General features: G+C 37.6%; 1 protein-coding gene across 1 annotated transcript; it reads left to right on the forward strand.

The window, feature by feature from the left end:
- The first annotated feature begins 8,925 nt into the window (after positions 1–8,925).
- Positions 8,926–14,449, forward strand: LOC116883597 (cathepsin R). The gene is made up of 8 exons (XM_032884778.1): positions 8,926–8,996; positions 10,505–10,641; positions 10,924–11,046; positions 11,149–11,298; positions 11,745–11,969; positions 12,424–12,586; positions 13,195–13,312; positions 14,100–14,449. Exons 2-8 carry the CDS (start codon positions 10,516–10,518, stop codon positions 14,197–14,199), a joined length of 1,005 nt encoding a protein of 334 aa, XP_032740669.1. The 5' UTR covers positions 8,926–8,996; positions 10,505–10,515; the 3' UTR covers positions 14,200–14,449.
- Positions 14,450–15,017: the final 568 nt, after the last annotated feature.

Below are 15,017 nucleotides of genomic sequence, written 5' to 3' on the forward strand. Positions count from 1 at the left end.
TATCTTCAACAAAATCATAGAAGAAAACTTCCTAACCTAAAAAAGAGATACCCATAGGCATACAAGAAGCCTACAGAACTCCAAATAGATTGGACCAGAAAAGAAACACCTCCCATCACATAATAGTCAAAACACCAAACGCACAAAATAAAGAAAGAATATTAAAAGCAGTAAGGGAAAAAGGTCAAGTAACATATAAAGGCAGACCTATCAGAATCACACCAGACTTTTCGCCAGAAACTATGAAGGCCAGAAGATCCTGGACTGATGTCATTCAGACCCTAAGAGAACACAAATGCCAGCCCAGGTTACTGTATCCTGCAAAACTCTCAATCAACATAGATGGAGAAACCAAGATATTCCATGACAAAACCAAATTTACACAATATCTTTCTACAAATCCAGCACTACAAAGGATAATAAATGATAAAGCCCAACATAAGGAGGCAAGCTATACCCTAGAAGAAGCAAGAAACTAATCGTCTTGGCAACAAAACAAAGAGAAGAAAAGCACACAAACATAACCTCACATCCAAATATGAATACAACCGAAAAGCAATAATCACTATTCTTAATATCTCTCAACATCAATGGCCTCAACTCCCAATAAAAAAGACATAGATTAACAAACTGGATACGAACGAGGACCCTGCATTCTGCTGCCTACAGGAAACACACCTCAGAGACAAAGACAGACACTACCTCAGAGTGAAAGGCTGGAAAACAACTTTCCAAGCAAATGGTCAGAAGAAGCAAGCTGGAGTAGCCATTCTAATATCAGATAAAATCAATTTTCAACTAAAAGTCATCAAAAAAGATAAGGAAGGACACTTCATATTCATTAAAGGAAAAATACACCAAGATGAACTCTCAATCCTAAATATCTATGCCCCAAATACAAGGGCACCTACATACGTAAAAGAAACCTTACTAAAGCTCAAAACACACATTACACCTCACACAATAATAGTAGGAGATTTCAACACCCCACTCTCATCAATGGACAGATCATGGAAACAGAAAATAAACAGACACGTAGACAGACTAAGAGAAGTCATGAGCCAAATGGACTTAACAGATATTTATAGAACATTCTATCCTAAAGCAAAAGGATATACCTTCTTCTCAGCTCCTCATGGTACTTTCTCCAAAATTGACCATATAATTGGTCAAAAAATGGGCCTCAACAGGTACAGAAAGATAGAAATAATCCCATCAAGTGCTATCAGACCACCACGCCTAAAACTGGTCTTCAATAACAATAAGGGAAGAATGCCCACATACGTGGAAATTGAACAATGCTCTACTCAATGATAACCTGGTCAAGGAAGAAATAAAGAAAGAAATTAAAACTTTTAGAATTTAATGAAAATGAAGGTACAACATACCCAAACTTATGGGACACAATGAAAGCTGTGCTAAGAGGAAAACTCATATAGCTGAGTGCCTGCAGAAAGAAACAGGAAAGAGCATATGTCAGCAGCTTGACAGCACACCTAAAAAGCTCTAGAACAAAAAGAAGCAAATACACCCAGGAGGAATAGAAGGCAGGAAATAATCAAACTCAGAGCCGAAATCAACCAAGTAGAAACAAAAAGGACCATAGAAAGAATCAACAGAACCAAAGGTTGGTTCTTTGAGAAAATCAACAAGATAGATAAAGCCTTAGCCAGACTAACGAGAGGACACAGAGAGTGTGTCCAAATTAACAAAATCAGAAATGAAAAGGGAGACATAACTACAGATTCAGAGGAAATTCAAAAAATCATCAGATCTTACTATAAAAGCCTATATTCAACAAAACTTGAAAATCTGCAGGAAATGGACAATTTCCTAGACAGATACCAGGTACCGAAGTTAAATCAGGAACAGATAAATCAGTTAAACAACCCCATAACTCCTAAGGAAATAGAAGAAGTCATTAAAGGTCTCCCAACCAAAAAGAGCCCAGGTCCAGACGGGTTTAGTGCAGAATTCTATCAGACCTTCATAGAAGACCTCATACCAACACTATCCAAACTATTCCACAAAATTGAAACAGATGGAGCACTACCGAATTCCTTCTATGAAGCCACAATTACTCTTATACCTAAACCACACAAAGACCCAACAAAGAAAGAGAACTTCAGACCAATTTCCCTTATGAATATCGATGCAAAAATACTCAATAAAATTCTGGCAAACCGAATCCAAGAGCACATCAAAACAATCATCCACCATGATCAAGTAGGCTTCATCCCAGGCATGCAGGGATGGTTTAATATACGGAAAACCATCAACGTGATCCATTATATAAACAAACTGAAAGAACAAAACCACATGATCATTTCATTAGATGCTGAGAAAGCATTTGACAAAATTCAACACCCCTTCATGATAAAAGTCCTGGAAAGAATAGGAATTCAAGGCCCATACCTAAACATAGTAAAAGCCATATACAGCAAACCAGTGGCTAACATTAAACTAAATGGAGAGAAACTTGAAGCAATCCCACTAAAATCAGGGACTAGACAAGGCTGCCCACTCTCTCCCTACTTATTCAATATAGTTCTTGAAGTTCTAGCCAGAGCAATCAGACAACAAAAGGAGGTCAAGGGGATACAGATCGGAAAAGAAGAAGTCAAAATATCACTATTTGCAGATGATATGATAGTATATTTAAGTGATCCCAAAAGTTCCACCAGAGAACTACTAAAGCTGATAAACAACTTCAGCAAAGTGGCTGGGTATAAAATTAACTCAAATAAATCAGTAGCCTTCCTCTACACAAAAGAGAAACAAGCCGAGAAAGAAATTAGGGAAACGACACCCTTCATAATAGATCCAAATAATATAAAGTACCTCGGTGTGACTTTAACCAAGCAAGGGAAAGATCTGTACAATAAGAACTTCAAGACTCTGAAGAAAGAAATTGAAGAAGATCTCAGAAGATGGAAAGATCTCCCATGCTCATGGATTGGCAGGATTAATATAGTAAAAATGGCCATTCTGCCAAAAGCGATCTAAAGATTCAATGCAATCCCCATCAAAATACCAATCCAATTCTTCAAAGAGTTAGACAGAACAATTTGCAAATTCATCTGGAATAACAAAAAACCCAGGATAGCTAAAACTATCCTCAACAATAAAAGGACTTCAGGGGGAATCACTATCCCTGAACTCAAGCAGTATTACAGAGCAATAGTGATAAAAACTGCATGGTATTGGTACAGAGACAGACAGATAGACCAATGGAACAGAATTGAAGACCCAGAAATGAACCCACACACCTATGGGCACTTGATTTTTGACAAAGGAGCCAAAACCATCCAATGGAAAAAAGATAGCATTTTCAGCAAATGGTGCTGGTTCAACTGGAGGTCAACATGTAGAAGAATGCAGATCGATCCATGTTTATCACCCTGTACAAAGCTTAAGTCCAAGTGGATCAAGGACCTCTACATCAAACCAGATACACTCAAACTAATAGAAGAAAAACTAGGGAAGCATTTGGAACACATGGGCACTGGAAAAAATTTCCTGAACAAAACACCCATGGCTTATGCTCTAAGATCAAGAATCGACAAATGGGATCTCATAAAACTGCAAAGCTTCTGTAAGGCAAAGGACACTGTGGTTAGGACAAAACGGCAACCAACAGATTGGGAAAAGATCTTTACCAATCCTACAACAGATAGAGGCCTTATATCCAAAATATACAAAGAACTCAAGAAGTTAGACCGCAGGGAGACAAATAACCCTATTAAAAAATGGGGTTCAGAGCTAAACAAAGAATTCACAGCTGAGGAATGCCGAATGGCTGAGAAACACCTAAAGAAATGTTCAACATCGTTAGTCATAAGGAAATGCAAATCAAAACAACCCTGAGATTTCACCTCACACCAGTGAGAATGGCTAAGATCAAAAACTCAGGTGACAGCAAATGCTGGCGAGGATGTGGAGAAAGGGGAACACTCCTCCATTGTTGGTGGGATTGCAGACTGGTACAACCATTCTGGAAATCAGTCTGGAGGTTCCTCAGAAAATTGGACATTGAACTGCCTGAGGATCCAGCTATACCTCTCCTGGGCATATACCCAAAAGATGCCCCAACATATAAAAAAGACACGTGCTCCACTATGTTCATCGCAGCCTTATTTATAATAGCCAGAAGCTGGAAAGAACCCAGATGCCCTTCAACAGAGGAATGGATACAGAAAATGTGGTACATCTACACAATGGAATATTACTCAGCTATCAAAAAACAATGACTTTATGAAATTAGTAGGCAAATGGTTGGAACTGGAAAATATCATCCTGAGTGAGCTAACCTAATCACAGAAAGACATACATGGTATGTACTCATTGATAAGTGGCTATTAGCCCAAATGCTTGAATTACCCTAGATGCCTAGAACAAATGAAACTCAAGACGGATGATCAAAATGTGAATGCAGATCGCTCCTGAGAGACACAGCCAGAATACAGCAAATACAGAGGCGTATGCCAGCAGGAAACCACTGAACTGAGAACAGGACCCCTGTTGAAGGAATCAGAGAAAGAACTGGAAGAGCTTGAAGGAGCTCGAGACCCCATATGTACAGCAATGCCAACCAAACAGAGCTTCCAGGGACTAAGCCACTACCCAAAGACTATACATGGACTGACCCTGGACTCTGACCTCGTAGGTAGCAATGAATATCCTAGTAAGAGCACCAGTGGAAGGGGAAGCCCTGGGTCCTGCTAAGACTGAACCCCCAGTGAACTAGACTGTTGGGGAGAGGGCAGCAATGGGGGGAGGGTTGGGAGGGGAACACCCATAAGGAAGGGGAGGGGGGAGGGGGATGTTTGCCCGGAAACTGGGAAAGGGAATAACACTTGAAATGTATATAAGAAATACTCAAGTTAATAATAATAAAAAATAAGTAAAAAAAATCAAAAAAAGTGTCCACATTAATAGAAGTTGTTTATGGAGGGGATGCTAGCTAACTTTCTTATGTGAATCAATTGTTTAAATGTGTATTATATCTGCAACCATTAAAAATGGAAACTGAGTCATAGATCTATCATCCTTCTCCCTGATCATCATGATTTGCTTGACAAACTCTAGGAGCTCATATCTACAAGAGAGAAGACTGATTCCCCATGCCATCTTGGATGAAAATCTCAGTCTCTGAAACAGTGTGATGTTCATTTCATAAAGGTGTCTGTTTTCCTAGTGGAACATTAGAAGGATATCAAAATAAGCTGCTCTATAAGAGAAAATTATTCTGAGAACTCCCCTGCATCATAACCAGGAAGACTTTATTAACAAGCATGAAAATACACACAAGAATGACTTAAACTGAAGCTGAGTTCTTACTGCTGCATAAATCCATGTAAGAAGAATATTGATGTTCGACAGATTCATAGTATTACGGATCAACAGTAGCATCTGGGGTGAAGGGAACTGGACTAATCAGATATACAGTACCTTTCTGCAGACAATGAAAGTTGAGCAGATTTCACCTGGGGCATGGTTTGGAAGAATCCTACTCAGATACGAATGGTGTTCAGATAAAAATAATTATAGTTTGTGTTCTCCTGATTTGTCAGAATTGCTGTTCAAAAAGAGATGATACAAGGATGTGGACAGGATTAACAGACACTTGGAACTCTGAATTGAATATGGCCAAGTATTACTGTGCAGATATTATTTATTTTAAAAAATTATGCATTTCAATCACATGGACATAATGACAAATTGTTTTCTTTGGTTTAAACATCCTTCACTGCGGGCAGAGAATGGAATATGTGAAGGGACATCTTACACTTAAAAAATATTTTGAAAAGTCATATAAATACCAATTACTGTAGAAGTGTCTGAAAATAAATTCATAGAAAGTTTAAGTGGAGTAAACATGCAATTAGGGATATATTACTGCAAATATATATCATAGATACTCAAGTAAAGCCCTAGTGCTAACAGTGGTTCACATATCTTTGAGTATTTATCAGCATATCTTAGTTCATAAATGCTGAACATCTTATGGTCTATACCATAAATATAGGGATATTTGGTTTTCCACTGGAAATGTCTTTTCTACAGCAACAGTGCTTATAATGATAGAAGGTGCTGTGCGTGCGGACTGAGGAGAAAGTTGTTATTAACATCATTCTAATACAAAATCTGAGAGATAGCTTTCCTATAAGAGACACCTACTGGAGGAATAGTGTAACAGTTGTTAGGGCAATAACCAACTACATTTTATTGTAGGAAAGGATTATTCTGTGAGACGGATCCTATACATAATATTGTTAATAAGAAAGCTTTAGGCAAGCTAGGTCACAAGCACAGGAGAAAACTTACTGTTATTTTTCTGCTAAGAGAGCATAACAATAAAAGTCCTCTGAGGGCATATTGTTATACTCATGGACTAGTTTGTCGCTAAATCCTTGCTGTAGAAGCTTCTTGCTGTGGAGAAACTAACTGCTGGCAATTAACACAGCTACCTACAACTGGACAGCATAAAGAGACTAGAATATTTTGGAATGCTTGGTCTTGAATGGGATTCTTTTCAAACCTGATTTCTTTCTATACTCAGGAATTTGTGTGGAAGATGGTATAGGAATATTATCAGAACTGGAGATGATAAATGATTTTGAGGAATGAAAGTTTTTCAGCCACAACTGGGTTGGTACACATATAAGCTCTGAGACTGTGATCGAATGTTCAAATCCAACAGAAGCACAAACAAAACAGATTTCTGTAAAGATGTGACACTGGGAATTTCATATACATTCCAAGGCAGGTCTCATTTTTGTAACTGTGAACACCAATGCAACATTATATGTTGTAGTGGCTATTTTCTCTTTTCAGAGATAAAAGTCACATGAGGTGGGTACAGTTAAGGGCATCTGGGAGACATTAAAGCTGGAAAAAATAATTTAAAATATAGACCAAAATACAACCTGCAAAAAACAATTAATGGAATGATTCCTAATGATGTTCTCTTATACTAATATACAATAGATTAATGCAATCATCACCAGAGAGGTTTCATCCAGGAATTGATAGAAACAGATACATAAACTCTCAGCCAAAAGTTAAGGGGATCTCAGGGAATCCTGCAGAAGTTCTTTTTGTGGAACTTGTGGGAACCAGAGGATTAATGGCAACAAAAGGAAGCCCACAGAAGTAAGTAGGGCTTATTGGGGCTTATAGAGACTGGAGCAATAAACAGGGAGCCTGTATGTGTCTGACCTAGGTCTTCTGAATATGTCATGGTTGTGTAGCTTGGTGTTGTTGTGGAACCAGTGGGAGTGGGAGTGTCTGTGACTCTTTACCCTTCTCTTGGGATCCTTTTTTCTCCCACTGATTTGCCTTTTCCAGCCTGGATATGAGGGTGTGTGTCTGTTCTTACTGTGTGTTATGCCAGGTTCTTTTGATATTCCTGAATGGCCTGCTTTTTTCTGAAGGGAAACTGAAGAGGAGTCGATTTGGGAGGAAAGAGAGGTAGGGGAAGGAACTAGGAGTGGTAGAGGAAAGGGAAGCAGAAAAGAATAAGGAAAGAGAAAAGAAAGAGACAGAGACAGAGACAGAGACAGAGGGACAGAAATATACAGGGGGTGAGTGAGTGAGTGAGTTAAGGAAACAGAATGAATTAAAAACAAATAGGAATGAAGTATCACTATTTAAATATTATTAATTAATCTAATATTATTAGTTAAAATTATATTATTAAATATTAAGTTTATTATAAAGTCAATAATCTTTAATGACCATCATAAAATATTATTTTCTATTTCTACTACATTTAGTAACTTCTCCATTTGTCTTGGCTTTTATGTGTATTGGGAAGAGTAGGGTAAAGAGTCCATATGTATCATATCTTTCTTCCCTGAGCTGAGGAAGTCAGAAAATGCAAAAATCAATTAACACATCTGTTATTGTATCTTTGTGCCATATGGTATGATACAATCAGAGAAAATTAGAAAAACATGATAGTTGTTATTTTAGATAATTTACCTCTCAATTGGTGAAAACGCACTATCTTATGTCAGCATTTGTATTAGGAAAAACATTCAACCAAAAGTACAAGCAAATATTTCTACACGGAAAAAAGGAGGGGATTGCATGCCAAGGTAAGAGGAGAGAATACACATGATTAATATTCAGTGCTCAGAGCTACCTGGAAGTGTAAATTCTTTTAAATATGTCCTGGTGCTGGTTGCAGAACACTGTTGTATCTCTAAGATTCCTAGGATGTGTCCTGAAAACTGTAAATATAGGAACTTCAAGTTGATGCCTCTGTTTCCACAATGAAGAGTGCTAGGTAATTGCTGCCTCTAGATGGCAGCTCAATTTAATTTCTAAGAGAAAAGCAAGGAATTTCAAGAGATTCCTAAGAATAGACCATTCCCACTTTGTTTTAGGGTTCAGTCTTAAACATCACTTTCCTCTTTGGGTCACTGTCTACTAAAGATTCTAATGAGATCCAGCTGTGTTCCACCCTGAAACAGATAAAAAGACTATCCTGTGCTCCCACAGGAACCAACCACAGTACTGGACTAAACAAAAAAATAGAATGCACTGGCTAAGCCCAAACCAGGTATGGTAACCTTCCCCACATTCTGAAGTGTAGGATAAAATATAGTTTCAGCTTTGATAGGAAACACAATGAGCAAGCAAAATAACATGTATTACATGTTGCAGTCTATAGGATAGATCATCTAATTTTCTCTAACAAGGTTAACAAAATAATGTTTCAAAGTCCACAGAGGAAGCTCTCACCCACTTCAGAGATACAGTCTTAGATTATATCTTAGGAAGAGCCTGAAAGAGGAGTGCCTGGAGGCTTAATCCAGTCACCAACACAGCCAAGCAAAAAGAGGCCAGAGTTGAGGGGTTGGGACAACTCTTTAGATGTTTGGGATTTAAAGCCCGAGAGAAGTGTTGCTGGGACAGTTCCAGAGACTTCAGCAACTTTTGGAGAGTTGAGTCTGTGGAGTGGATTGAGTCAGCTACAGTCACTACAGGTGAGACCATGTCCTTGCCAAGGCAGAATCTGAAGTGGCCATGGAGGGGAGACTTGAAAGACCACACTGGGAATCAGGCAGATTCCTAAGAAAGAAAATATATTCTAAAGCTCAGCAGCCATGCTAAGTGTGGGTGGAGGGGAAGGAGTGGGGAAGGTGATGGAGAAACCAATCTTTTTACCCCCTGACTCTAGGTTGATGTATGATCCCATTAATTGCTAGATTGGGTGTGCCTACAGGGAGTGACAGCAGGTGTAATGTACACCAGCATCATTGTCATCCCCTGAAAAAATTTTTTTTCTTGTACATAACACCTAGGTACTTCTGTTTTGAGTTGACATATGCAGACATAGTAGTAGAGTAGTAGCAATTGGCATGTCCCTATTTAGGTTGTATAGGGAGTGTTGCTTTAGTGACCCAGAAAGTTCTGAGTATGACTTGCCATGAGAGTTTTTCTATTGTACTCAAGTTTTACTCTTGGATCTGGCTTTCAGTGACTTTTCTTTTCCCCTTCCTCCCTTCCTTCCTTCTTTCCTTCCTTCCTACCTTCTTTCCTTCCTTCCTACCTTCCTTCCTTCCTTTCTTTTATCCTTCCTTCCTTCCTTCCTTCCTTCCTTTCTCCCTCCCTCTCCCCTCTTTTTCATTCTTTGTCTTTCTTTCTTTATTTATTTCATTCCTTGTCTGTCTTTCTTTCTTTCTTTCTTTCTTTCTTTCTTTCTTTCTTTCTTTCTTTCTTTCTTTTTGTCCTTTTCCTTGTGATAAGGTTTCTTGGCGTAGCCCTGTCTCTGCTGGAATTAACTCTGTAGATCAAGCTGCCTGGTATGCTGAGATTAGAGGTGTTTTACACCACTGTCTGTCTTCTATGATTTTCCATATGACACCATTCTCATTGAGGTAGTGAGTGGAGAGCTTGGTTGCATAATCCTCAGTATAGTATCGAAGGAATAGTTCCTGTGATTCTTCCCATATCCTTACAGAAGACATTGTACAAATTTTCATTTAAGCAACAAGAGTTCAAGACAAGCTCAACACCTGCTGTAGATGACAAAGAGAAATGATGTGTTCTCTGAAATTTGGCATCACCATAAAATTAGGACCCAATACCATATGATAGAAGTTTTGCTGGGTAGAGATCATAAGTCAGTGCTATCCTAAGTTCATGGTTTGTTGTGGTGGTTGTTATTGTTTTCTTTCTTTTACTTTATTTTAGCTTCTGAATCTCACTGTGTAGGTAGATCTTTCTGAAATGATGAGATACAGTGTACCTTAAATTTCCATTGCTAGATTTCTGGCCATGGGCTTTGCAGTTTTTATTGAATCTCATAACAACCAGTGCATGATTTAGTTCAAACATATCCTTAGCCTTTTCCATAATTTTGGAAATGTATTTGTAGGTAGAGTTCAAAGAATTTTATCAACTATGAATGGCTTCATTTTGCAGAAAATGGAGTAAAAGGACATTTTAAAATGTTTGTGTAGCCATATTGTAATTTTTATCCCTTCTCTAGGACCTTGGGACATGACTCCTGTTGTCTTCATAGCCATCCTTTGTTTGGGAGTGGCCTCAGGTGCTCCAATACTTGATCCCAGTTTGGATGCTGAATGGCAAGAGTGGAAGAAAAAATATGACAAATCATATAGCCTGGTTCGTAACCTGGGCCCAAGACTGAACTGTCATTGCTGTTGCAAATGACAAAGCAAATTAGAGGTCACAGATCTGCCACACACACATACACTACCACCATTACAAGCCTATCTAACTTACAATCACTGTGAGGACAGGGTGGCCAGATTCCCTTTGGTAAATGTCTGTATATAGTGTTCTGAGTCCCTTCTCATGGCCTCTATTCACCTGCACCAGCAAGTCCACATCAGATTGTGAAGAAGTTTAGTCAGAAAAAATAATATTCATTATATTCATTTCTAGGAGGAAGAAGAACTGAGGAGAGCAGTATGGGAAGAAAACCTGAAAATGATCAAACTGCACAATGGGGAGAATGGACTGGGTAAGAATGGCTTCACCATGGAAATAAATGAATTTGGTGACACGGTGAGTGTGATGTGGATTGCTTCACACTGTGCTCTCCTTAGTACTTTATATAGCCATTTCTGTACTTTTCTTTTATAACCATTTATACACTTTTCCTTGAAGACTGGTGAAGAATTCAGGAAAATGATGGTTGAATTTCCAGTTCAGACTCACAGGGAGGGGAAAAGTATCATGAAACGTGCAGCTGGTAGCATTTTCCCCAAATTTGTTGATTGGCGAAAGAAAGGCTATGTGACTCCTGTGCAGAGACAGGTATGGCAGTGTCACATTCCCATCTTCTTAAACCATGTTGTAAAAGTAAAAGATAGGTATTTTGTGTGCACATTAAATGTGGAGTGATATGCAGTTTATTTTTTAAATAATAGTTTTTCTTCTTTGAATGCTTCATATATTTTAAGTGTATATTAATCCTAGACATATACCCCATATACTCTCTAATAGTGTCCACCCATCTTTCTGTGAAACTCATGGCCCCTCTTATTGTCCTTAATAACTCACAAAACAAATAGGCTGTTTTAAATGTTCATTGTGGCCATGATGAGAGCATGAGCAAACTGCTAGTAGTAATATCCTTTTGGAGACACATGATCTCCTAGGGATCTATCAGTTTTCATTAAATAATTTTCATAAAGTAGCACATTTTCTAACTTGTTGTCAGGTTGCTATCTATCTATGACAATTCTTTCTTCCCTATTCAGGGCAACTGCAATGCTTGTTGGGCATTTTCTGTGACTGGTGCCATAGAAGCACAAACAATCTGGCAAAGTGGCAAACTCATCCCTCTGAGTGTGCAGAACCTGGTGGATTGTTCTAAACCTCAAGGCAACAATGGTTGTCTTGGTGGTGATACATATAATGCATTCCAGTATGTTTTGCACAATGGCGGTCTTCAGTCCGAGGCAACATATCCATATGAAGGGAAAGTAAGTGGACATCCTATGCTGTCATTTCAACTCAGCTTGGAGTGTGGAAAAATTGTAGCGATAACCCACCATCTTCAGAGTACAAATTATTTGGTAGAATTACTCTGTATATCATTAAATCTGTCATTAGTTTTTGAATATTTATATAGCTTTCTGATGAAATTATTTTGGTGTAGTTCTATTTGCTTCTACAAACATAAAGAATATGCCAACTACTATACATATAATATAGATTTCTCCACTGTTAAAATTTCTTATACATAGGAAGACCAATTCATTGTCATTGAAGATATGCAAATGAAATTTCAATTCTAAATCTCTCAGTAGCATTTCACTTCCTGGGATTATTTATTGCCACCCAGATGTTAAGTGTGCTCAACTTCAAAGAAAACAATGCTATGTTTCACCTAGAAGGTGAGTGAAAGTAACTGGGTCTCTTCCTTGTCCTTTAAAGGATGGACCATGCCGGTATAATCCAAAGAATTCATCTGCTGAAATCACAGGATTTGTGTCCCTACCCGAAAGTGAGGATATCCTAATGGTTGCTGTAGCAACTATTGGGCCCATCTCTGCTGGTATTGATGCTTCACATGAATCTTTCAAGTTCTATAAGAAAGGTACACGTGTTTACTTCTATATAACAAAAGACTAGTGGCATCCCTATGGTATAATATATTTATGGATTGGTATTGGTATGGAATGTAATGTAAACATTTGGGCTTCTAGATTTTATTCTTCATAATTCACCTGATGTGACACCAGATGCAATTTAACATGTTAAAATTTATAAAACCTATTGCTTAGCTAGATTTATATTTTTCCTTCTTTTGGTAGATGTTTTAGATATCTATAGAAACTGAATATCTGAAAGCAAAGTATAATAGAGCCTCTTGAAGTAAATAATTTATGTTCTTCAAGTTAAACATGGCATGAGATTCTGTTAAGAACAACTAAAAAAAACTCCACAAAATTCCAAGGATTTATATCATAAGCACAGAGACAAGTGTTTATCAACAAATATACACTAATTATAACTTCTTCAGTGTTCTGTGAAACACTTTATGTCTATGACATTGGTAACAATTCATCCAGTTCTTTATTCTGATTGTAGTTTGTGTCATTTCATGACTTTTGAAAATGCCTCTGTTGAAAACTCTTGGTGGCACTGTTCACTGTTAGGTGACCTGTATATCTCACATCAATCACCTTTCATTTTATTTCTCAGGTATTTATCATGAGCCAAATTGTAGCAGTAATTCTGTGACTCATGGAGTTCTTGTGGTTGGTTATGGGTTTAAAGGAAATGATACAGGTGGTGATCACTACTGGCTGATAAAAAACAGGTATAAATTGCCAAAAAGTGTATATTGGAAGTTTCAAGACATGGAGATATGGTTCAGTGGTTAAAATTACTAGCTAACATTTCAGGTGGAATTTGCCTGTTGCAAGTCAGTAATTGGATATACCACCTTAAAAACTGTTTCACTTAAGTTGAAAAATAATTGTGGGAAGTGAGTGTATATGTATGCATGTTTGCATGTCTGTGGACACATGTGTATGCAAGTACATATGTGTAGAGGCCTGATGTTAACATCAGTTATTTTCTTAATCACTATCCAACATCAAAATTGTTGCAGTGTTTCCCACTGATCTAGGAGTTCAATGTCTAATGTGGCTAACCAGCGTGGTCCGTGTATGCCTTATCACAATGTCCTGAAACCTCAAGTTATATGCACAACAAAATGTCTGTTTCATTTTAATGTGGCTCATGAATTTATCTCCAGTCCTTAGCCTTATGAAATTTCCAATAGCTTTCAAAACCTACTCACAATGTGCAATCATACTATTCAGATTCTGTCATCTGTGTCTTGGGTGTCAATATGATGGCTGTGCCATTGTTTTTCTAAAATATGACACATTTGTTAATTCTGCAACATATATTTGTAGATAGCCAGTCTGCCCATTCTCTGCTTTTGTGTTGCAATCCTATGTGTGGTGCCTCTTGGAACCCATCAGTAGACCCTTTGCCTTTTCTGATATATCTGTTAAGTTGAACACTTGTCAATTATTAATACAAACCCAACATGCAGTCATCTTCTTACTAAATGGAAAACATAACTTTTTTTTCAGCTGGGGTAAACAATGGGGCATGAGAGGCTACATGAAGATCGCCAAAGACAAGAACAACCACTGTGCAATTGCTTCATATGCTCACTATCCTACTATTTGAGCAACCTGATGGCCACAAGAAAACATTTGGCAGAAGACAGCCCTTTTAGTGGAGTGCTATTTGCTTGTCAGTGAATAGCCTTTGCTTGGTATATTTGTGTTCCTGAAAAAGTACATTGTAATGTGAATTCTGGGACCCTTCAACTATTTTGGCATTATGACAGCTATTCCACTAACTAATATATGTTTATTATTTCTGCAGAAAATTTCAGTTTTACTTATTGCACAAATAAAATCCTTTAAAAATAAAATATAATTTCTAGGTCCTTTCTCTTTTTTAAAAATAATATTTTGTTGCCATACTTGCAATTCCTCATGACCTCAAAAGTGAATGTTATCCTAGTGTTCATAAGGTTGTAGGTGGATCCACTATGATGGGTTACATTCCATTATTGATTTTAGTTTGCTTATAGTGTTCTATTTATCCTTCAGAAACCCAGCTCTGAAAGATTATATGATAATTTCTGGATCTAATAGGTTTAGCTGACACAAACCCATCCTGTTTCAATTCTTAGCTAATTTGTACAGTGCCTTGGCACCATGTACTCGTCCAGTGCATAATGCTGGGCTATGACCCTCCATTTTATATCACTTTGACCATGTATGAGCTTTCATTAGTGCCCTGATAATTGTAATATAGCTGAGACACCAGATAGATTAGATTATAAAATACTTAAATAAGACTTTTTAAGTATTATACTTTCCTTAAAGAAGGGAAGAAATCAATGAAGACAGAAACAGTGAATGGAAATGAATAAAATAGTTCAATGTTGAAGAGTAGAAATAGAATAAAAAAAAAACAAACTAGGGAAATTGGAA

Source organism: Rattus rattus, chromosome 14, assembly GCF_011064425.1.
Source record: "Rattus rattus isolate New Zealand chromosome 14, Rrattus_CSIRO_v1, whole genome shotgun sequence".
In the NCBI taxonomy this organism is placed as follows: domain Eukaryota; kingdom Metazoa; phylum Chordata; class Mammalia; order Rodentia; family Muridae; genus Rattus; species Rattus rattus.

Bases quoted from the DNA above. Each gene is read 5' to 3' on its own strand.
- LOC116883597 (XM_032884778.1), top strand. From the start codon at position 10,516: ATGACTCCTGTTGTCTTCATAGCCATCCTTTGTTTGGGAGTGGCCTCA. The intron at 10,642-10,923 runs GTTCGTAACCTG...ATTCATTTCTAG, and splicing joins ATGACAAATCATATAGCCTG to GAGGAAGAAGAACTGAGGAG. The intron at 11,970-12,423 runs GTAAGTGGACAT...TGTCCTTTAAAG, and splicing joins CATATCCATATGAAGGGAAA to GATGGACCATGCCGGTATAA.